General features: G+C 42.5%; 3 protein-coding genes across 8 annotated transcripts in view; 2 read left to right on the top strand and 1 right to left on the bottom strand.

The window, feature by feature from the left end:
• Positions 1-4892, top strand: part of LOC114641173 (uncharacterized) — a 50840-nt gene extending 45948 nt beyond the window's left edge. The window contains exon 5 of the mRNA XM_051926005.1: positions 4620-4892. Coding sequence (XP_051781965.1) covers positions 4620-4721 — 102 coding nt within the window. The 3' untranslated portion in view covers positions 4722-4892. The remainder of the gene's footprint in view (positions 1-4619) is intronic.
• Positions 1-25123, bottom strand: part of LOC114641108 (CD276 antigen homolog) — a 722545-nt gene that overhangs the window by 435805 nt on the left and 261617 nt on the right. The gene's annotated exons all lie outside the window — the stretch shown is intronic.
• Positions 1-25123, top strand: part of LOC114641109 (CD276 antigen homolog) — a 745815-nt gene that overhangs the window by 520310 nt on the left and 200382 nt on the right. The window lies entirely within an intron of this gene.

The following is a 25123-nucleotide window of genomic DNA, read 5'->3' as shown; positions in this document are numbered from 1 at the left end:
TCCATCCTCGTCACACCCAATGCAAATCTTAGCATCTTTAACTCTACCACCTCCACCTCTGTCTCCTGCTTTCTGGTCAGTGCCACTGTCTCCAACCCATTTAACAAAGCTGGTCTCATTACTGTCCTGTAGACCTTCCCTTTCACTCTTGCTGTTACCTGTCTGTTACAAATCACTCCTCTCACTCTTCTCCACCCATTCCACTCTGCCTGCACTCTCTTCTTTACCTTTCTTCCACAATCCCCATTACTCTGTACTGTTGATCCCAAGTATTTAAACTCATCCACCTTTGCCAACTCTACTGTACTCCCTGCATCCTCACCATTCCATTGACCTCCGTCTCATTCACACACATGTTTTCTGTCTTGGTGGTCCTACTGACCTTCATTCCTCTCCTCTCTAGAGCATATCTCCACCTCTCCAGGGTCTCCTCAACCTGCTCCCTACTATTGCTACAGATCACAATGTCATCAGCAGTCATCACAGTCCACGGGGACTCCTGTACAATCTTGTCTGTCAACCTGTCCATCACCATTGGAAATAAGAAAGGGCTCAGAGCCAATCCCTGATGTAATCCCACCTCCATGTTGAATTCATCCATGACTCCTACCGCAGACCTCACCACTGTCACACTTCCCTCATACATATACTGTAAAACTCTTGCATACTTGTTTGCCACACCCAACTTCCCCATACAATACCACAGCTCCTGTTGAGGCACCCTGTCATATGCTTTCTCCAGGTCCACAAAGAAGCAATGAAACTCCTTGGCTTCTCTATACTTCTCCATCAACACCCCTGTGGTACTCTTTTCCAGCATGAAACCGCACTGCTGCTCGCTAATCATCACCTCACTTCTAACCTAGCTTCCACTACTCTTTCCCTTAACTTCATGATGTGTCTCATCAATTGTATCCCCCAGTAGTTACTGCAGTCCTGCACATCCCCCTTATTCTTAAATTTCAGCACCAGTACACTTCTTCTCCACAATTCAGGCATCCTCTCACTTTCCAAGATTCCATTAAACAATCTGATTAAAAGCTCCACTGCCATCTCTCCTAAACACCTCCATGCACATCTTTCTCTTCTCGGTCCCTCTGTCTAGCCCACCGGTCCTTTTCTCCCTCCTTAGTGTCCAACCTCTCACATAACTAATCATACGCCTTTTCTTTAGCCATCGCCACCACTCTCTTCACCTTGCGCCTTATCTCCTTGTACTCTTGTCTACTTTCCTCATCTCTCTGACTATCCCAATTGTTCTTCGCCATTATCATCCTCTGTATACTCTCCTGTACTTCCACATTCCAGCACCAGGTTTCCTTTTCCTCCTTCCTCTTTCCAGATGTCACGCCAAGCACCCTTCTTGCTGTCACCCTTACTACATCTGCTGTAGTTTCCCAGCTGTCTGGTAACTCTTTACTACCTCCCAGTGCCTGTCTCACCTCCTCCCTAAACTCATCCTTGCAGTCTTCCTTATTAAACTTCCACCATTTGATCCTTGGCTCAGCTCTCATTCTCTTCCTCTTCTTGATTTCCAACGTCATCCTACAGACCACCATCCTATGCTGCCTAACTACACTTTCCCCTGCCACCTCTTTGCAGTCTTTAATCTCCTTCAGATCAACTCTTCTGCATAGGACGTAATCTACCTGTGTGCATCTTCCTCCACTCTTGTACGTCACCCTATGTTCCTCCCTCTTATTAAAATATGTATTCACCACAGCCATGTCCATCCCTTTGGCAAAATCCACTATCATCTGACCTTCTTCATTCCTCTCCTTGACACCATACCTTACTCATCACCTCCTCATCTCTTGTATTCCCTTCACCAACATGCCCATTGAAATCCACTTCAATCACCACTTTCTGTCCCTTGGGTTCACTGCTCATCACTTCATCCAACTCACTCCAAAAATCTTCTTTCTCATCCATTGCACACCCAACTTGTGGTGCATATGCACTAACAACATTCGTCATCACACCTCCAATTTCCATCTTCATAATCATTACTCTGTCTGACACTCTTTTCACCTCCAAAACACTCTTGACATACTGTTCCTTCAGAATAACTCCTACTCCATTTCTTCTCCCATCCACACCATGATAGAACAATTTGAATCCACCTCAGATCCACCTGGCCTTACTCCCCTTCCATTTAGTCTCTTGCACTCACAATATATCAACCTTCCTTCTCTCCATCATATCTGCTAACTCTCTCCCCTTACCAGTCATACTGCCAACATTAAAAGTTCCTATCCTCACTTCCACTCTCTTTACCTTACTCCTCTCCTCCTGCCTCTGGACACGTCTTCCCCCTCTTCTTCTCCTTCTTCAGCCAACAGCAGCCCAATTTCCACCAGCACCCTGTTGGCTAACAGTACTGGTGGCAACCATTGCTCACCCAGGCCTTGACCGATCCGGAATGGAAATTTATATCGTTGTCCACATGTTGGTCTGCCAAAATTTTATATAAGATGCCCTTCCTGACATATCCCTCCTCATTAATCTTGTCTTGGGACCAGCACGAAGAAACACACTCTTTTGTGCATCCCCTGTGGCTGGGTTAAAATTTATCACAGTAATAAGCACTGGAAATGCAATTCATGGCACTTTCATTACTAATTTTTTTTTTCCACAGCTATAGAGCAACTGAGGAAGGAAAATATTTACTTTATATTTTTGAAAAGATTTGTTTCCTCCTTTTCATTCTGCATAATAATTTGATGGTTGTGATATCTTACTGCTAAAATGATGGCTTTATGTAATGAATGCCTGGTGTTTGGCCCATCCATTTTTAGGTGTTCTTGCATATTATGCCCAAAGCACCTGTTGTGATAGCTACAGTATATTGTCAGTCTGCACAATTTGTACACTTATCTTCAATGAAATTTGGCAAGATCGGTTCAATATTCATTGCAATATCTTGAAAACATTGTTCTGTACACAGTTTTAAAATTCAAAAATGTCCGCTTGAAATGCACTGGCAGACTTACAATGTTGTCTATTTTAAAACAAAAAAAATATTCTCTGCAAGTTTAAATTAGTTCACCATTTCAATTTTACCTTGAGTGCAGTTACACCAACTTGTATATTCTATATACTTCCCTCTTTTTCATGCCTAATAGCCACTACTGATGGCAAACAGATCCCCAATACATTTAGTGAAAAACCCAACAAACTGCATGCATGGGGTGGGATGTTGGTGTCATTAAATGTCTGCATGGGAGGGACGACAATCCTACACCTGCAAGCCCAGTCGGGTGCATGCAGAAACCACTCAATTAGCAGGTTGCTTCAGCTTTGTGAAGTCTTCCAGTGGCTTGAGCACAAGCAAAAGAACCAGTGCATTAGAACCTCAGTTCACAAATGTGTTAACAGATAAATAATCTTCATAAACATAAAAGTATAAAATGCAAGCAAGGAAAACAAAATGTTGTCTAGATATGAATGAAGTGTCCTGTGACATTAAGCACAAGAGTAAATAAACATTTACACAGCATCAGCTTTACTCTAAACCAGCTTCACAGCTCCATTATCTACATAAATTACAATAGTCAACTTTTGTACTGTCACTGTTATTTCCCAGGGTGACCAAACGTCTGGATGACATCGACAGTTCTGATTTTAGGCAATGCATCCTGATGAATAACTGAAGAATGTCCCAGTTTTAACATGCTGCCCATTTAATAAAACATTGCTCCACCAAAACAAACATCCTCATAATAGATTTAGAACTGTGTGTATAAAACTACAAGGGGGATTCCCCCTCCATAACCCAGTAAGATGCAATATATGTACAATAGTGTGATCAAAACTCATGAGGGGGAAATGTTGATTAAGAACTTGTGCTGGATTTGAACAGCATCATGACAATGAAGAACCATACAGAAACACTGCCATTTATTTGTTTCCACTTCAACCACTGTGTGCAGTCCTCTACTGTACATTCATTTGTGAAAGTTTTTTTAGTGTACCCCAGTCCCTCTCTAATGATGATGATATAGAGCAGGCCTTAAACAAATGAGGATGGGCTTTATGTGTAGGCATACAGTATATGCTACACAAGTGTTCTTGTCACCCATCCAGAGTGCCACATTCACCCATAATGGTCTGTCACTGTAATAAAATTGGCTTTTCACTTCTGTTATTTACTAATATTTGCCATAACTGAATAGCTGTGCAAAACTCATTTCATGAGAATTACTACAGCCAGATATACTCGAGCAAAGGAAGAATATATTATAAAGGTTTTTTTTAGGTTATGTTAATTGGTAATTGCAAATTGTGGTGTGTGTGAGAGAGAGAAAGAGTGAGTGGTTCCTGTGATGGACTGGAGTTCTGTCCAGGTCTGTTTTCAGCCATTTACCCAATCCTGGTGAAATGGATTGAGAAGGTCCTGGAACCAACCTCCTGACCTCAGTCCATTGAGGGCTACAGTGCCTGCACAGGCCTTAAACACACCTGAAAGTTAAGCCATGAGTTCATTTTGTAACTTGATTCTTTTGGTAAAGCTAGTCCTGATGTTGCCACCTTAAAGAGTAAGGTGTTACAGTAAACAAACATTTGCTGATTTATTAATGAAATGACTGTATGAGTTACTATTTTTGTCTCCTATCCAGAATGACCTGCATTATGCAGAAGTGAGAACCACGGAAAATCAACAACGGAGAGGGCAAGAGAAAATACACATTGTGTATGCTGAAGTCCAATTAAGAAAATAGAACTTTAAAATGGACTTTCATATTCTGAATCGGCGGTGCTTTTAAACTTAGGCTGCCTCACACTCAAGTGTGTCTGAATACTGGCAAGAAACAAACTGCTTTATTTGGTAAAATGTAAAAAAAAATAAACACATTTGTATATACAAATATATGCCTTGTTGGTTTACTTCACAGATGACCGCTGCATCATTAAAAAATATGTTTTCTATCTTGAACTACCAAGTGTGATTTTTTTTTTCTTTTTTTTTTTTTTGCAGTGTAATACTGTAACAGTCAAATTTGTATTGAGCTGAATTAAGGGGGATGACCGTCTCACCTTGTAAGATGACAAATATAATCAAGTTTACTGAATAATGGTCAGGGCACTTAATCGTTACAGATTATTAGGCCATTAAATAGTACTTGGAAATGGAAAAAATGTATTCATTCTGGCAGCTCCTGAGTCCAGAGATGCATGGATCATAACATCTGACAAGAGCAATAAAATAAGTTTAAAAAAGCAATTGGACAGTTTTATTTCAAATACTTAAGGATAAATCAAATGTAAACTGTGAATCTTTAGACAAAACTGATTAGAGCTTTTCTGAGCTAGGCAGCACCTGAAAACATATCATGGATAGATATTGCATAGTGGGCACTAAACATTGGATAGACAGGTTGACAGATAAATATGAACAGCACTATACAGTATAATAGATCGATAGATAAATAGACATGTGAAAGGCACTGTATAATAAATAGTTATATATGTGAAAGACACTAGAAGATACATAGACAAGAATAGCAATATAAAATAGATAGACAAGAAAGGCACTATAAGATACAGTAGATAAATAGATGAAAGGCACTATATAATACATAGATAGATAGATGTGAAAGGCACTATATAATGGATGGATGGATGTGAAAGGCACTACTTGAAGGATAGATAGATGTGAAAGGCACTATATTATAGACAGATAGATAGATAGATAGATGAGGCACCAGGAGGTGCTACAGCTCGCCAAATGCCCAACACAAACAGGCACAGACACAAGGTAAAAGCCCAAAGAGACTTTTATTCATGGTAAACTCTTTAAGATAAGTGTTTCCCTCCACCACAGTCACAAGTATATGCAATAAGCAGTGTATAGCATAATAAAGCAACTCTTGTCTGCATGTCTCTCTGGTCACTGCCTCCTCCACTCCTCCATGCAAGCTTTGTCCACCTGCCACCCGACTCTGGTTCATCCATGTGAGGAAGGCAACTCCTTTTATCTTCCACCTAGAAGTACTTCTGGTCTTCTATATACATGCTCCAAATGCACTTCTGGGTGAGGTTGGAGCCACCACAAAGTAGGGTTCCCCAGTCCCTGCAGCACCCCTTGGTGGCACCCACAGTAGCCCACAGGGCTGAGTTGAAGAACTCCAAGTCCCATGCTGCCCTATGGAAATTTGAGACAATGACGCAGCCATCTAGCACTCTGAGGGAGATAATGCCCTGTGCACACTCTCTCCCCCATTTCTTCCATTACGAGGGCATCCTGGACAGGTAATAACATGGGCCATCCCTCACAGTGCCCCTCCCTCAGCTGAGTCTTGTAGGGCAAGTCACCCATTCCCAAGAGGGCTGCTACAAGGGAGGCTGTTGGGGTTGGCCAGTCTATGGCTCCCTCCTGAAATATAAAGCCAAGATGACTGGGAAGTGCTGCGTTGACATTGTCTCATGACACCTGTGTCTGTCACAAAGGGATAGCACCTCCATCCAAGTCCTGCCCCACAGCACTCATAGCACTGTTGTCCCCATTTCAGAGTCTGCAACCCTCGAGTCTGGAAGTAGGATGGGAATCTCTGCCTCCCTTTCTGCACAGCCCAATTTAGCACATCTCTCCACATCAGCAGAGCAGAACTCTCAAACATACTACATTATTAGGAGACCTGACCTGTCTTTCATGGATCTCCTTTTTGACCTGGGGTGTGGCGAAAGTTTGCATCTCCCTATAGGATAGAGAGGGACCCTGCACTGCCTGCACCCCTTTTGTTTTGCGTGTGACTGTCGGAGATTTATCATGGAGCTGGATGGCCTGGATGCTATCACTAATAAGCCAATCTGTCTTGTTCAACCCTACGTCTTTCTTCCCCAGACAATTGGTCATCACACTCTTGTTCACTGTTTGGTCCAATGCAACTCGTCTCAAATCCGAATCATCAGAGGACAATTTGCATTTCATCCTTTTATTCTGTACGGTACCCATGCCACTGATGTGTACTACTGAATTCACCATAATAGGGAGTCCGATACCAAGCTGCCACCGCAAGTATTCTTCTGCCCACTCTAATGACCCTGGCCATATTCTCCAATTCTCTGATTATCTTCTTGAAGCTTCTGATGATCTGTAACAAATAACGTAGAGGCTGGAGCACCCACTCCAAGTCCCGCACATCAAAGTCAATAGTTAGTTTGGCCAGCGATGGGATTGGGCATATGTAAGCCCAGTCTGCTAGTCGAAAGCATGCGGCTCTCCTGCACATGCTCTGTTGGTTTACCCGGAGGCTTCTGGGAGATGGAGTTCTGGAGGCTGGCCAATTGCTAATTGGTTTCTCCCTGTATCAACAGAATCACCAGAAAAAGGTGAACCTCCTTACCTGTGGTGGAGACATGTTTGACTGTTGCACATATCCGCCTTCCCCTTCTGTGAAATCACATCCATCAGTGTAGGATCCAGATAGTACGAGGGCCACCATCCATCCACACCTTCTCACAATCCCCTGGGGCAGGTCACATGTTACTCTTTGGAAATTTACAGGGCGAGGTGCACGTTGATCTATTCATCTGAGCGCATGCCATTGACGTCATTTCCAGGATCATTCAGGGGTCATCCCTCGTAATAGATAGATAGATAGATAGATAGATAGATAGATAGATAGATAGATAGATAGATAGATAGATAGATAGATAGATAGATAGATAGATAGATAGACAGACATAGGCTGTTTTGATAATGGAGATGAGTCAGAGTATAGTAGGCTTGTAGAGCACTTTGTTTTGTGGTGCAGAGAAAACTAACTGCAGATCAACATTAGCAAAACAAAAGAACTCGTGGTGGACTTCCAGCATGTGTCAGAGTCTAAGACCAGTCATCATTGAGTGGGAAGGATGTGAAAGTGGTGCAGCGCACAAGGACCTGGGGGTTCACATAGACAACAATCCTGACTGGTCTGACAAAACACTGGCTCTGGACAAGAAGGGTCAGAGCAGACAGAACTTGCTAAGGAGACTCATGTGTTTTGATGCATGCAGTAAACTGCTGGAAATGTTCTACCGGTCCATAGTAGCCTGTTCTATGCTGTGGTCTCCTGAGAAAGCATCCTCAAATCAGAAGAAACACAATTCCTGATTAAACTTATCAGGAAAGCCTGCATCATCACAGGGCTAACCCTGGACACACTGGAAACTGTTGTGGAAAAGAGGATGGGGGAAAAACTGGTTGCCATCATGAAAAATCCCCCCCATCCCCAATTTAACTGGGATTTTGTTCAGTCTTTTCTGTTTAGTCAAGTTGCCAAGCTTATTGGTAAGCAAATTTTTTGCACAAGTAGTTTTTGAGATCCATCATTGTATTGTTGTGGAATTTTATCTTAATATATGTACTTTATAGCACCCCATGTATAGTGTTATCTGCACATGGACAGCTGATTTCCGCAAAGAGACTTACTAGCTTAACATAAGCACCAAACTATTAAGGTACAGAAGGTACAGGTAAGAAACAGTTGTGAGGGATGGCCGGCTGTATATTCCGGCCCACACCTCCAAGCCACCAGATGGAGCCCTCACAGCAGCATAGAGGTTCCCCGAATTCCAGCAAGGCCTCATGGACCTTGTAGTTTTTACAACCAGCCCTGCTGGATACCATGGGGACCTCCAAGAGACGCTGTAGGGAGGCTCAGGGAATTCTACATGCTCTATAACCCGGAAGTGCATCCTGGTCACATGGACAAAAGGAACGACGTGTTTCCGGGATGAAGAAAAGGACTTTTTTTCTGACCCGGAAGGGATAAGGAATCACTTGGACTGTAGGGTGGATCTACTTCCAGGTCAGGAGATATAAAAGGCCCATGGGAAGTCCCAGACGCTGAGCTGAGTTGGGAGGCAGGGTGACTAAGCGTCTGGGAGTGGAGGATTGATTAGTATTATTGTATGAGTATTGGGGAGTGGAGGGTGCTTTGTGCACTGTATTATTATAAAATAAATAAGTCTTGGACTGTTACCTGGTGTTTGGAGTGGTATCTGAGGGTTCAAGGGAGCGATAGCGCCCTCTACTGCTACACAGTATAAAATCACTGCTATTATAAACCAGCATTCACAAAAACACAGTTAAATTGATGGTAGAAAAAGTCAGTCAGTCAGTCATTATCCAACCCGTTATATCCTAACACAGGGTCACGGGGGTCTGCTGGAGTCAATCCCAGCTAACACAGGGCACAAGGCAGGAATAAACCCCGGGCAGGGCGTGCACACACACACACACACCCACACACCCAGCACACACTAGGGACAATTTAGGATCGCCAATGCACCTAACCTGCATGTCTTTGGACTGTGGGAGGAAACCAGAGCACCAGAGGAAACCCACACAGACACGGGGAAAACATGCAAACTCCATGCAGGCACCACAACCTGCGCCACCATGCCACCCTGGTAGAAAAAGTAGGGAATGTATTTGAAATGAGACTTTAAAGGTTAAGAAATTTATTTGAAAATAAGTCTTTTTAGAGGTGATGGAAGATGAGTATTTTCAATTCTGGGAAAAGAGCTGCTGCAGTTTGTTTTTCGGTGTGCAGGGGTCTTGCCAATTTCTATTTGGTTCTTCTGCCTATTGTTGTTTCCTTCTCTGATCTACTTTCTTTTTCTCTGTCCTGCTGTGCTATTCTCTTTTTTTTTTTTTGTGCATCATGGACCCCAAGACTCACTTCATGTTAAATTAAAGGATTATAAGAATAATCAATAAGTGTTTGCCTTTATCAGGCTGTTTGTCCGTTTGTGTTTTAATTACCACAGGTCTAATAAATTAACAATCTGTTACCTAAAGGATAAAATGATCTAAAAGAAACAAGGTTCAAGTCAATAAAGATACAGAAAATAAAATCAATCTATAGCAGTCATTAAAACTATTGTAAGAATAAGAAAAACCACAGATAAAATGTGTGGTGATCCCTGTGCCATTGGCGGTCCAAAAATAAAGTACAAATAGATAGATAGATAGATAGATAGATAGATAGATAGATAGATAGATAGATAGATAGATAGATAGATAGATAGATAGATAGATAGATAGATACTTTATTAATCCTAGGGGGAAATTCACATATTCCAGCAGCAAAAATATTAAATTAAAGAGTAATAAAAAATGCAGATAAAAAAACAGACAATAACTTGAATAATGTTCAACGTTTACCCCCTCTGGTGGAATTGAAGAGTCACATAGTTTGGGGGAGGAATGATTTTCTCAGTCTGTCAGTGGAGCAGGACAGTGCCAGCAGTCTGTCACTGAAACTGCTCCTCTGTCTGGAGATGACACTGTTTAATGGATGTAGTGGATTCTCCATAATTGATAGGAGCCTGCTGAGTGCCCGTTGCTCTGCTACGGATGTCAGACCGTCCAGCTCCATGCCAACAATAGAGCCTGCCTTTCTCACCAGTTTGTCCAGGCGTGAGGCGTCCCTCTTCTTTATGCTGCCTCCCCAGCACACCACTGCGTAGAAGAGGGCACTCACCACAACCATCTGATAGAACATCTGCAGCATCTTATTGCAGATGTTGAAGGATGCCAGTCTTCTAAGGAAGTACAGGCGGCTCTGTCCTTTCTTGCACAGGGAATCAGTATTGGCAGTCCAGTCTAATTTATCGTCCAGCTGCACTCCTAGGTATTTATAGGTCTGCACCCTCTGCACACAGTCACCTCTGATGATCACGGGGTCCATGAGGGGCCTGGGTCTTCTAAAATCCACCACCAGTTCCTTGGTTTTGCTGGTGTTCAGTTGTAGGTGGTTTAAGTCGCACCATTTAACAAAGTCCTTGATGAGGTTTCTATACTCCTCCTCCTGCCCACTCCTGATGCAGCCCACGATAGCAGTGTCGTCAGCAAACTTTTGCACGTGGCAGGACTCCGAGTTATATTGGAAGTCTGATGTATATAGGCTGAACAGGACTGGAGAAAGTACAGTCTCCTGCGGCGCTCCTGTGTTGCTGGCCACAATGTCAGATCTGCAATTCCCGAGACGCACATACTGAGGTCTGTTTGTAAGATAGTCCACGATCCATGCCACCAGGTATGAATCTACTCCCATCTCTGTCAGCTTGTCCCTAAGGAGCAGAGGTTGGATGGTGTTGAAGGCGCTAGAGAATGTGAATTTCCCCCTGGGATTAATAAAGTATCTATCTATCTATCTATCTATCTATCTATCTATCTATCTATCTATCTATCTATCTATCTATCTATCTATCTATCTATCTATCTATCTATCTATCTATCTATCTATCTATCTATCTATCTATCTATCTATCTATCTATCTATCTATCTATCTATCTATCTATCTATCTATCTAGAGAAGTCTAGAAACATAATTCTTACAGCACCACTGCCTCTGTCCAAGTGGGAGAGGGATCGATGTAGCATATAGATGATGGCATCTTCCGCTCCCACCTTCTCCTGGTATGCGAACTGCAGAGGGTCGAGGGCATGTTGGACCTGTGGCCTCAGGTGGTGAAGCAGCAGCCGCTCCATGGTCTTCATCACATGTGATGTTAGAGCGACAGGCCGGAAGTCATTCAGCTCACCAGGATGTGATACCTTTGGGACTGGGGTGATGCAAGATGTTTTCCAAAGCCTCGGGACTTTCCCCTGTTCCAGGCTCAGGTTGAAGATGCGCTGTAGAGGACCCCCCAGCTCTGATGCACAGACCTTCAGCAGTCGTGGCGATACTCCATCTGGACCTGCTGCATTGCTGGCACGAAGTTTCCTCAGCTCTCTGCTCACTTGCGCTGCTGTAATTGTGGGTGGGGATGTCTCTCCTATGTTGGTATCAGCAGAAGGATGTGTAGAGAGTGCAGTAATCCGAGGTGAGAGTGGGTTAGGGTGGTCAAACCTGTTAAAGAAGATGTTCATTTGGTTTGCTCTCTTCACGTCTCTCTCGATGGTGGCACCCTGCTTCGAGCTGCAGCCAGTGATGATCTTCATCCCATCACACACTTCCTTCATGCTGTTGTTCTGCAACTTCTGCTCCAGCTTTCTCCTGTACTGCTCCTTCGCCGCCCTGAGCTGGACTCAGAGTTCCTTCTGCACGCGCTTGAGCTCATGCTGATCACCGTCTTTAAAGGCCTTTTTCTTCTGGTTCAAAAGGCCCTTGATGTCACTTGTAATCCATGGCTTGTTGTTAGCATAGCAGCGTACTGTTCTTACTGGAACTAAAGTGTCCATACAGAAGTTGATGTAGTCAGTAGTGCAGTCAACAACCTCCTCAATGTTCTCACTATGTGATCCCTGCAGGATATCCCAGTCTGTAGTTCCAAAACATTGTCTCAGAGTATTCTCAGCCTCTGGGGTCCACTTCCTGAATGATCGTTTGGTTACAGGTAGGACTCTCACTTTTGGTTTGTAGTGAGGCTGAAGCAGAACCAGGTTATGATCTCCTTTCCCAAGCGCAGGCAGCGGGGTGGCACTGTATGCGTCTTTAACGTTTGCATACAGTAAATAAATAGTCTTATTTCCCCGGGTGTTGCAGTCCACATACTGGGAGAATGCAGGTAATGTTTTGTCCAGCGTCACATGGTTAAAGTCTCCAGCGATTAGCACAAGCGCCTCAGGGTGCTGCGTTTGTAACTTAGCAACAGCAGAATGGATGATGTCACTCGCTAGCTCCACGTCCGCCCGAGGAGGTATGTACACGATGACAACAATGACGTGTCCAAACTCTCTGGGCAAGTAATAGGGACGCAGACTTATGGCCAACAGTTCGATGTCCCTGCAGCAAGTGGAGATTTTGACTTTAACATGTCCAGAGTTACACCACCGTGTATTAACATAGAGAGCGAGTCCTCCTCCTTTGTGCTTCCCACAGGTACTTGCATCTCTGTCCGATCTAACTGTGCTAAACCCGGGTAGCTCCACGTTAGCATCTGGGATGGTGTTAGTTAGCCACGTTTCGCAGAAACACAACAAACTGCATTCTCTGTAGGTTCTGACATTTTTCACCAGCGCAGCCAGTTCGTCGATCTTATTTGAGATTGAGTTTACATTCCCCAGAATAACAGAAGGCACCGAAGGCTTAAAACGCCACTTTCTCGCAAGCTGCTTCATTTTTAGCTTAGTGCCGGCTCTGCTGCCACGATACCGCCTTCTTACCTCGTCGGGTAAATAGGGAACCACACCGGCACTGGCATTTGTTCTCAGCGCTCGAAGTTGAGTACTTGAATAGGCGAGTCTTGGCGTATAAAAATCCATGCCCACGTTGTAAAAGTAAGTGTGTCCAGGGAACGAATCCACATAAAATAAAGTGGTAGGAGTGATCAATAAATAAAAATAGAAAAATAAAAGTAGAAAAAAAAATAAAAATAGAAAAATAAAAGTAGAAAAATACACATACATATACAGTCATACACGGAGCTGCTGAAAAGGCTGCCACTCTCGGCGGCGCCGGATGTTATAAAGTAATTACCGTATTTTTTGCACCATAAGACGCACCTGACCATTAGACGCACCTAGGTTTAGAGGAGGAAAACAAGAAAAAAAATATTCTGAACCAAATGGTGCACTAATATGTTTAATAAAATATAGCAGAATAATATTTCAACCATGTAAATTCAACAGCGGTATTAAGAAACATCACTGTCATTAACAAATAAGGAGAGACTTTAAGGTTCAAGCACTCTTCTAGTTATATGGAAACCCCAAGAACTCCTCATCACTAGTGTCAGAATTTATTAAGCTCAGTTGCTCACAATCACTTTGCAGCATCACGTACCTATCATCACAGGACATAACCTGTCCAAAGCCACCAGGGGACAAAGCACGTTTGGACCAATGCTCCCTGAAGTTATATCGCCAGTCTAGTCCCATCTATATTTGTAATGCCACAAAGCCCTTCATCTCGTGTTTTGTTGTGGGTTTCCAGTTTGAAAAATGAGAATGCGGTGCAAGCACAGCCCTCGATTCAAAAAATTGCTCTGTATACCTGTTTGTCTCGTCTGACAGTAGCTGAAAGGCAGCTTCAGGAAAGAACAGCCTGAAGTAGTCCAGCGGCTGGTAATCTATCGAGTCCAGAGTCCAACTCAGTGATAATGCGCAAAACATATGCACTGAGTATTTTGTTTTCTGCACTCGCTTCGCTCCCTCATGAGATGTAGATGCTATCTTGCCTTTGTTTATATTTGTTTAGATTTCGCAATTCACGCACACGCAAGGATTAGATGCCGAGTCAATGAGTCTAACATTCCTCCAAGCACAGAGGGAATGCCTGTAACGTAACAGTGAGTTTTGGCGCCCTCTACCCCTGGATGTCGACTTTTGTCAGGTATTACACATCATGGTCTGTGATGCAATATTAGCTCCATAAGACGCACAGACATTTCCAACCTTCTTTTAGGGAAAAAAAGTGCGTCTTATGGTGCGAAAAATACGGTAAATATTATTATGACGTGAGATGATCTTCATCTGGCTGCAAGATGGCACAGGAGCCAGTTTTCACTTGAAAAGGCTGGTTCAGTTGGGTTGGGAACCAGAAGTCATGTCATTAGGCACCAGAGCTGAGTAGTAATGAGTCACATTTACTCCGCTACATTTACTTGAGTAACCTTTTTAAAAAACTGTACTTCTAAGAGTAGTTTTACTGCACCATATTTTTTACTTTTACTTGAGTACATTTGTGAAGAAGAAACGCTACTGTTACTCTGCTACATTGGGCAACACTCGACTTGTTACTTTTTTTCCATTTACACATTAGATACGCTATATTTTTGCCAGAGAGAAGCCGCCATTGGAGATACTGCATGACTGTTTCACCAATCAGACGTAGCAACAATAATCACATGATTCTGTTTCACCAATCGGACGTAGCGATGCAGTCACATGACCACACACAAACTGTGGCGGCATAGCAGCACAAACTCCTCACAGACAGCGGACAGAAAGAAAGAACAAAAGTTGTGAAAGACTGAGATTTGGAACTTTGTGTTGTTTGTGCATCTTTATTTTGTAAAGATGTTATTTATTTTTGCTCAATTTTTATTTTATTATTTGGAAATAGCAGAATTTGAACGTTAGTTTATATTTTTGTCTGTCTTGTTACAACATTTCCAAAAAAATAAATAATTTATTATAGTCAAACAGTTACTCAGTACTTGAGTTGTCTTTTCACCAAATACTTTTTTACTCTTACTTGAGTCATTTTTTAGATGACTACTTTTTACTTCTACTTGAGTAATATTATTTTGAAGTAACGCTACTCTTACTTGAGTACAATTTTTGGCTACTCTACCCAACTCTGTTAGGGACATGACCATCAATCACTGCTTCTGAAGAGGGAGATAGAGGAAAGGCATAAGGCAACAGTGCCAACCCCTGGTTGGGAGTGTAATTACACACTTGAGCATTAGACCTGTAAAAACAGTGCTATAAGCGTTAGTCCCAAACGTCACTCAAGCAACTGTATAGACGTGTCTCGCATAAGTGTTAGACCTGAATGTCACTCGGGCTGTAAAAGTGTTATTGCTGAGCATTGCTCAGGAAACGACATAGGTGTGTCTTGCCTAAGCGACAGGCCCAAGTGTTACCCAGGCAGCAGTGCAGACACGTCTTCTCCTAGCATCATAATGGCGTCTCGAAAGAAACGCTTTTCAATAGCCCAGGTGTTGTACGCTCTTGACAGTGATACGGGCAGTTATGATGAAGTTAATCTGTCTTCAGGCAGTGAAATTGAAATAGACATTGAAATCGAAAATGATTGTGATGAATCTGAAAGTGACACTCGTGTCAGTCGCACATGTGCCGTTCAAAAAGCTGATCAGTCTGGAAAGAAGGATTCACACTACTATTGTCACAACTGTGAAGTTGGATTGTATATTTCACCATGGTTCAAGATATATCACACAAACTACTCATTTTGACAGCATGTACTATATTTTAATTATTTTTATAATTATTATTATTAATATACTTTCTACACTTCTGACTTTGTACTTTGTGTTTTGTATGTTTTACAGTAGAAAGATTGGACTTAATAAATATGTCATTTTTCAAGCCAAGAAAATGCAATGCTTTTTACGTGTGTTTTCGAGAAAAAATGAACAATAAGAAGGCTATGTTGTCTCTGAAATTCACTTTTGTGACAGTATGCAAATAGTGTGTTTAGAATTGGATTAAAGAGTCCAGAGTTTAAAAGTTTAGCTGTTTAAAATCAGAGGGTACAGATTTTCAAATTGCTGGCTGTTTACTCAAGTGTCCTTACTGCTGGCCCGTTAATCAGTGTTAGATCATCAGGGTCACATTCTGATTTGTATTTGCAGTTATTTTTTTAACATATTGCTTAAATCAAGTTCAATATTGTGAGTTATGAATATTAAACTCATCAAATGGCTTATTTGTTATGCCATATACAATCATTTATTTAAATATACATATACGCCCACACAGACTCACATGCCAGCACACGCGCATACACTCACTCCTACACATTCAAAGCAATTTACAAATGAATACAGCCGACAGCAAGTATTCCATACGAGAGCATGTGCTGGATGATGGAGAGAAAGAGATGAACACACACAAACACACACAAACACACACACCTACACACACACACACACAACTGGATCTGTAAAGGCTGATATGCACAGAAGCATCAAGCCACTGCTGTACCAATCTGTGCAGTTTGTTTACTTCATTTGACCCAATGTGTTTCGTTTCAAATTAAATATTATTGAACTGGTTCTTTTTCAATTTCCTCTTCATTTTACTTGTGTGCATAATAAATATTTTATAAGTGAATATAATTGATTATATATTATTGTACAGCACTAATAATTGTATTGCTGTAATATTTTCCACTGACTGATTTCCAGCGGTATTACTAAAGTGTACATTATATGGAAGCATTGCATATGGATCATTTCATACCAAGTCTTTCATTCCTTCCATGGCAGGGATGTTGAATATCATTGTACACATTGAATGTTTCTAATTTGAGACATTAATGGTGGTAGATTTTGAAAAGCAGCCCCCCTCAAATGCAATTTCCCTCCTCTTATTGCTCTTCCTCTTCACTTATCTGTGTTCATCGTCCAACACAAGTTTCAGTCCAGACGTGCCTACTGCCAAGCTAACAACACCTTTTTAATCATTTAACCACTTCAGAGCGCCTGGCATGAGAAAGGCAGACACAAGCACGCATTCTCAGTTCTTCACATGGCCTTCTTCTTTTTGCAATGTGACACATTTGACAAACCACATGTCATCTGTGGTCCTCATCAATGCTGTATTGGAAAGAGCTGCTTCTGCAGCAGAAATGAAGTGACAGTACATTTATGCTCAATAGCTGAAGTTACATACTGTACATTCATTTTTACACAGACTGAACACTTTGCCCTGTTTTTTGTAAAACAGATGAAGTGTGAAGTGGTTGGGATGAGGATCAACATCTTTAAGTCATGGTTCTCTCTCATAAAGCAGTGGACTGCTGTCTCCAGGTACGAGAGGAAACAAATGCCCTCAGTGGAGGAGTTCAGGTATTTCAGGATCTTCTTCAGGATCTTGATGGATAAAGGGATTGTGAGATTGACAATTAGATTAGAGCAGGCATTGTGCAAGTTCTGGGTGGTGAATCAGGAGCTCAATCTAAAGAGAAAACTCTTGGTTTACTGGTCGATCTACATCTCTGTCCTCACCTGCGGGTAATGACAGAATGAATGAGATTTCAAGTACAGAAATAAGGTTTCTTCAAAGGGTGGCTGGACTGACACCCCATGATAGGGTGATAAGCTCAGTGATTTGGGACAGCTCCAGAGTACAGCTGCTGTTCCTCCAGATCAAGACAAGCCAGTTGAGGTGGTTTGGGCAAGTCATAAAGGTGCCCCTCAGGCAGCTGTCCGTAGAGCTCCTCCGGGTACGTCTCACTGTGTGCAGACCCTGTGGCAGAGCCAGGACATGCTAGATGCATTCTGGCTGGGAAACACCTGGGGATTCTTTGGGATGAGTTGAAATCTAAACTTTAGGTCAGGGAAGTCAGGGCTGATCTGCTACCATCATGACCTTTACCAGGTAAAGCAGAAGATGAGTTGAAGATGAGATGAAATGAAATGTGATATTTGTCCCTCCTGTGTTGCTGCATCATTGTTTTTTACTAAAAGGCTACTTGAGTGGGCTGCCAGGCTCATTTCCTAATTTTGGGTTTGATGAGCAGGAATTAATGGACCTTTGACTTATTATGCAGTTGAGATTGTGAGACAACTGTCATGCAAGAGTGTGAACTGTGGTTTTATGCCTTCACTGCCTGATGTTACCGCAGCTGTCCTGTCTGAAATGTTGTCTTGATGACATACGAAGCCTTTGGTGCAAGTCTAAAATCAATCAGTCTAAAACACAGAGAGCGCATTTCATAGAGAGAGAAAAGAACTTCAGAAAGCAAACACATTAAAGCTGTCCTGAAAGTGCAGTAGAGAGAAGGAGACGGGAAACTCTCATTAGTGGAAATGAAAACAAGTCTGAAAAGGCAAGCATGCCATTACATATACAGGTGTGTTCAGGGAATACGGAAACTGTTTTGAAACTTGGAGCATTTTATTTTTTTATTTTTTTACTTATTTATGAATTTATGATTTATTAAGTTTGATTTATTTGGATGTGATTGTTACTTGTTTTTAAAAAATTCAATAAAAAATTTGAAATATTACATTTTTGTTTATGAATTATTTTTTAAACCATGTCACATCATTCCAGTAAAATTAGAAAATAATGACAAGTATTATCACAGCACATAAAATCCATTATTTTAATAGCAGTTTATAATATCAAGAAGGGGGACCGGAGGGTGTGTTCCAACTACAGAGGGATCACACTCCTCAGCCTCCCTGGAAAAGTCTATTCGGGGGTCCTGGAGAGGAGGGTCCGTTGGATAGTCGAACCTCGGATTCAGGAGGAACAGTGTGGTTTTCGTCCTGGTCGTGGAACAGTGGACCAGCTCTATACCCTTAGCAGAGTCCTGGAGGGTGCATGGGAGTTCGCCCAACCAGTCTACATGTGTTTTGTGGACTTGGAAAAGGCATTCGACCATGTCCATCAGGGAATCCTGTGGGGGTGCTCCGAGAGTATGGGGTACCGGACCCCCTGATAAGAGAAGTTCAGTCCCTGTACAACCGGTGTCAGAGCTTGGTCCGCATTGCCGGCAGTAAGTCGAACCCGTTTCCAGTGAGAGTTGGACTCCTCCAGGGCTGCCCTTTGTCACCGATTCTGTTCATAACTTTTATGGACAGAATTTCTAGGCACAGCCAGTGTGTTGAGGGGGTCCAGTTTGGTAGACTCAGGATTGGGTCACTGCTTTTTGCAGATGATGTTGTCCTGTTTGCTTCATCATGCCGTGATCTTCAGCTCTCTCTGGATCGGTTCGCAGCTGAATGTGAAGCAGCTGGGATGGGAATCAGCACCTCCAAATCCGAGACCATGGTCCTCAGCTGGAAAAGGGTGGAGTACCCTCACAGGGTTGGTAGCGTGATCCTGCCCCAAGTGGAGGAATTCAAGTTTCTCGGGGTCTTGTTCACGAGTGAGGGAAGAATGGAGCGTGAGATCGACAGGCAGATCGGTGCGGCATCCTCAGTCATGCAGGCTCTGCATCGGTCTGTCGTGGTGAAAAAGGAGCTGAGCCACAAGGCAAAGCTCTCAATTTACCAGTCGATCTATGTTCCTACCCTCACCTATGGTCATGAGCTATGGGTAGTGACCGAAAGAACGAGATCGCGAATACAAGCGGCTGAAATGAGTTTCCTCCGCAGGGTGTCTGGGCTTTCCCTTAAAGATAGGGTGAGAAGCTCAGTCATCCAGGAGGAGCTCAGAGTAGAGCCGCTGCTCCTCCGCATCGAGAGGTGTCAGATGAGGTGTCCTAATATAAGCGAGAGTATTTGTCAGTTTCTTTGTTACACCTTGCCTGATGAAGGGGCCTTAGCTGCCTCGACAGCTTGCATTTGTAATCTATTTAGTTATCCAATAAAAGGTGTCATTTCACCCTCCTTTCTCCTCTATCAATCTGTGACTAACACGGTACAACACTCTACTGCTAGGGAGAGAAGAGCAGAAACACAATGGTGTCTATGCGATTCGTGAGGCTGTTAAAGGACCAAAGCTCAGCATGGCACCCTGTAAACTCCAACGGTTTGGCAACAGGGGCCTGAGCGCAATTAAGGGTTGTCATATTTTTTAAAATGGGTGTTGTCCTCCTTCGTTTTTAAAAAAATGCTTTCCAAACATGCACTATTTAAAAAAAAATCCATCCACATGCAAAAATCCGCTGTCAAGCGCATAAAACGGGCATACAGTATGGCCGAAATTATCGGCACCCCTGGAATTTTCCTTGAAAATGCACAATTTCTCCCAGAAAATTGTTGCAATTACAAATGTTTTGGTATCCACATGTTTATTTCCTTTATGTGCATTGGAACAACATAAAAAAACAGAGAAAAAAAGCCAAATCTGACATCATGTCACACAAAACTCAAGAACCGGGCTGGAGAAAATTATTGGCACCCTCAACTTAATATTTGGTTGCACGCCCTTTGGAAAAAATAACTGAAATCAAGCGCTTCCTATAACCATCAACAAGCTTGTTACACCTCTCAACTGGAATTTCCGACCACTCTTCTTCTGCAAACTGCTCAAGGTTTCTCAGATTTGAAGGGCGCCTTCTCCCAACAGCAATTTTGAGATCTCTCCATAAGTGTTCAATCGGATTTAGATCTCGAATCATTGCTGGCCACTTCAGAACTCTCCAGCGTTTTGTCTTCAACCATTTCTGAGTGCTTTTAGAGGTATGTTTGGGGTCATTGTCCTGCTGGAACACCCATGACCTCTGACGCAGACCCAGCTTTCTGACAATGGGCCCTACATTGCGCCCCAATATCTTTTGGTAGTCTTCAGATTTCATGATGCCTTGCATACAGTCAAGGCATCCAGTGTCAGAGGCAGCAAAACATCCCCAAAACATCTTAGAACCTCCACCATGTTTGACTGTAGGTACTGTGTTTTTTTCTTCATAGGCCTCATTCCGTTTTCTGTAAACAGTAGAATGATGAGCTTTACCAAAAAGCTCTATCTTGGTCTCATCTGTCCACAAGACGTTTGCCCAGAAGGATTTTGGCTTCCTCAAGTACTCCAGTCTGGCTTTTTTATGTTTCTGTGTCAGCAGTGGGGTCCTCCTGGCTCTCCTGCCATAGCGTTTCATTTCGTTCAGATGTCGACAGATAGTTCAAGCTGACACCGTTGCACTCTGAGTCTGCAGAACAGCTTGAATATGTTTTGAAGTTGATTGGGGTTGTCTATCCACCATTCGGACTATCCTTCGTTGCAGTCTTTTATCAATTTTTCTCTTCCATCCACGTCCAGGAAGATCAGCTACAGTGCCATGTGGTGTGAACTTCTTGATTATGTTGTGCACAGTGGACAAAGGAACATGAAGATCTCTGGAGATGGACTTGTAGCCTTGAGATTGTTGATATTTTTCCACAATTTTTGTTCTCAAGTCCTCAGACAATTCTCTGCTCTTCATTTCTGTTCTCCATGCTTAGTGTGCCACACTCAGACACACAACAGAAAGGCTGAGTCAACTCTTCTCCATTTTAACTGGCTTCAGGTGTGATTTCTATATGGCCAGCACCTGTTTCTTGCCACAGGTGAGTTCAAATGACCATCATATGCTTGAAATAAAACGATTTACCCACAATTTTGAAAAGGTGCCAATAATTTTGTCTGGTCCATTTTTGCAGTTCTGTGTGACATGATGTCAGATTTGGCTTTTTTTTCTCTGTTTTTTTGTGTTGTTCCAATGCACATAAAGGAAATAAACGTGTATACCAAAACATTTGTAATTGCAATCATTTTCTGGGAGAAAAGGTGCATTTTGTGGGAAAATTCCAGGCGTGCCAATAATTTTGGCCATGACTGTCGATAACAAAGGGAATGTCATCTATATTAATATCCATAGCTTTTTTTTTTTCAAATGTGTGTTCAGCATTGATTTATTGGCATCATGAACACAACCTGGCCATTTCACCACAATATCAATAAATGAACATTTATAATCACAGGTGGCTAAGGAAACCTTCCCTTTGTTTCTATGGAGTGTTTGATGCAGTAGTGGCCTCTGTAGCTCACTGTGATGCCTCTGTTGCTCAATATAGTGATAAAGTAATTGTATGTTTATATGTAAACTTGCCTGCCATTGCGCGAAATTGCCTCATGTAGACAAAACGGATAATGGCGCACACTCTGACATCAAGCAAAGATGGTACCGGCACACATTATAAGCCAAAAACATAGTCTTTCCCTGTCTACACATAAACAGGGAAAATGGATTTCTAAATATCTTTACCCTGCCCGGAGTTTTTCAAGAGGTCCGTTTTCTGGGACCTAAATTGCAGTTTGTATGTAGACAAAAGGCCAAAATGCACACAAAAAGCTACATTTGAAAAACTGCTCTCTAAAAACAGGGTCTAAAATAGGGTCTAAAATATAGTGAATGTGAGAGAATGAGTGAAATGGTTAAAATGATATTAGGAAGGCTAAAAGAAAGTTGGAGAGAAAAAAATGCAGAAAAGGCAGAAGAGTACAAGAACTGTGAAGGTGGACGTGAAGGGTATCAGGAACAGTAAAGATGAACTAAAATGTACAGACAGTAAAAAAGCAAATACTTTAAAATTGCACTTTATTGAAGTTGACAACCTCACACAGTAACAGGGACTACTAAGTTCAAATTCAAGTTCAAAGTTTATTGTCCTGTGCACAGTAAGGAAACGTGTACAATGAAGTTCTTTCTTTGCTGTCCACACAAAATGACAAAACCAACATATAAAGATAAACATAAATAATAAGTAGCAGATAGATAATAAGTAACAGAGGCAACATAAAGTATAAAAACAGAATAGAAATATAAAGTGTAATGTGCAGGTACAGTACTGTGCAAAAGTTTCAGGCAGGTGTGAAAAAATGCTGTAAACAAAGAATGCTTTCAAAAATATAAATAATGATTGTTTATTGGTATCAATTTACAAAATGCAAAGTGAGCGAACAAAAGAGAAATCTAAATCAAATCAATATTTGGTGTTCCTACCTTTTGCCTTCAAACCAGCATCAATTCTTATAGGTCCACTTGCACAAAGTCAGGGATTTTGTAGGATTCCAGTCAGGTGTCTGATCAACCAGTTCTACCAAACAGGTGCTAATGATCATCAATGTCACACGTAGGTTGAAACACAGTCATGAACTGAAACAGAAACAGCTGTGTAGGAGGCTTAAAACTGGGTGAGGAACAGCCAAACTCTGCTACCCAGGTGAGGTTGTGGAAGACAGTTTCATGTCATGGCAAGATTGAGCACAGCAACAAGACACAAGGTAGTTCTACTGCACCAGCAAGGTCTCTCCCAGACTAAGATTTCAAAGCAGACTGGGGTTTCAAGATGTGCTGTTCAAGCTCTTTTGAAGAAGCACAAAGAAACGGGCAACGTTGAGGATCGTAGACGCAGTGGTCGGCCAAGGAAACTTAGTGCAGCAGATGAAAGACACATCAAGCTTATTACCCTTCGAAATCAGAAGATGTCCAGCAGTGCCATCAGCTCAGAACTGGCAGAAACCAGTGGGGCCCAGGTACACCCATCTACTGTCTGGAGAAGTCTGGCCAGAAGTGGTCTTCATGGAAGAGTTGCAGCCAAAAAGCCATACCTCCGATGTGGAAACAAGGCCAAGCGACTCAAGTATGCATGAAAACATAGGAACTGGGGTGCAGAAAAATGGCAGAAGGTGCTCTGGACTGATGAGTCAAATATTTGGCTGTAGCAGAAGGCAGTTTGTTCGTTGAAGGGCTGGAGAGCGGTACAATAATGAGTGTCTGCAGGCAACAGTGTAGCATGGTGGAGGTTCCTTGAACGTTTGTGGCTGCATTTCTGCAAATGGAGTTGGAGATTTGGTCAGGATTAATGGTGTTCTCAATGCTGAGAAATACAGGCAGATACTTATCCATCATGCAATACCATCAGGGAGGCGTATGATTGGCCCCAGATTTATTCTGCAGCAGGACAACAGCCCCAAACAAACTGCCAAAGTCATTAAGAACTATCTTCAGTGTAAAGAAGAACAAGAAGCCCTGGAGGTGATGGTATGGCCCCCACAGAGCCCTGATCTCAACATCATCGAGTGTGTCTGGGATTACATGAAGAGACAGAAGGATGTGAGGAAGCCTACATCCACAGAAGATCTGTGCTTAGTTCTCCAAGATGTTTGGAACAACCTACCAGCCGAGTTCCTTCAAAAACTGTGTGCAAGTGTACCTAGAAGAACTGATGCTGTTTTGAAGGCAAAGGGTGGTCACACCAAATATTGATTTGATTTCGATTTCTCTTTTGTTCATTCACTGCATTTTGTTGATTGAAAATAAATGATTAACACTTCCATTTTTAAAAGCACTCTTTGTTTACAGCATTTTTTCACACCTGCCTAAAACTTTTGCACAGTACTGTAGGTGTGTGATGGACAAGTCAAATACAGTTGTGTGAGGTAGATAGAATGAGGTGCACCATGGTTATAAACTCCAGTCAGTTATTTAGGAGTCTAATGGCCTTGGGAACGAAAGAGTTCTTTAGCCTGGAAGTCCTGCATTTCATACATCTATACCTCCTGCCTGAGGGTAGAAGTGTGAACAGTTCGTGTTGGGGGTGAGTGGGGTACCTGAGGATCGAGGCAGTTCTCCTGCGGACTCTGCAGTTATAGATGCTCTGCAGAGAGGGCAGTGGGGTCCTGGTGATCTTCTCAGCAGTCTTCATCACTGCAGGCGTTTGTGGTCCATAGCAGTAGTGTTGCCGTACCACACGGTGATGCAGCTGGTCAAGATGCTCTCAACAGTGCAGCTGTAAAATTTGCTGAGGATCTTAGTCGACATACCAAACTTCTTCAGCCTCCTCAGAAAGTACAGATGCTGCTGGGCTCTCTTGACCAGCTGTGTAGTGTTAAGTGTCCAAGTGAGGTCCTCACTGATGTAGACATCCAAGTATTTAATGCTGCTCACACTCTCCACTTCAAGCCCTCAAATGAGCAGTGGGCGGTGAGGACTCATCTCCTTCCTCATGTCCACTATCATCTCATTCGTCTTGTCTGTGTTGAGGGTGAGGTTGTTGTCC

Source organism: Erpetoichthys calabaricus, chromosome 4 (genome assembly GCF_900747795.2).
Source record: "Erpetoichthys calabaricus chromosome 4, fErpCal1.3, whole genome shotgun sequence".
In the NCBI taxonomy this organism is placed as follows: domain Eukaryota; kingdom Metazoa; phylum Chordata; class Cladistia; order Polypteriformes; family Polypteridae; genus Erpetoichthys; species Erpetoichthys calabaricus.
The sequence above is the reverse complement of the archived record's forward strand: the minus strand, read 5'-3'. Positions and strand labels throughout refer to the sequence as shown.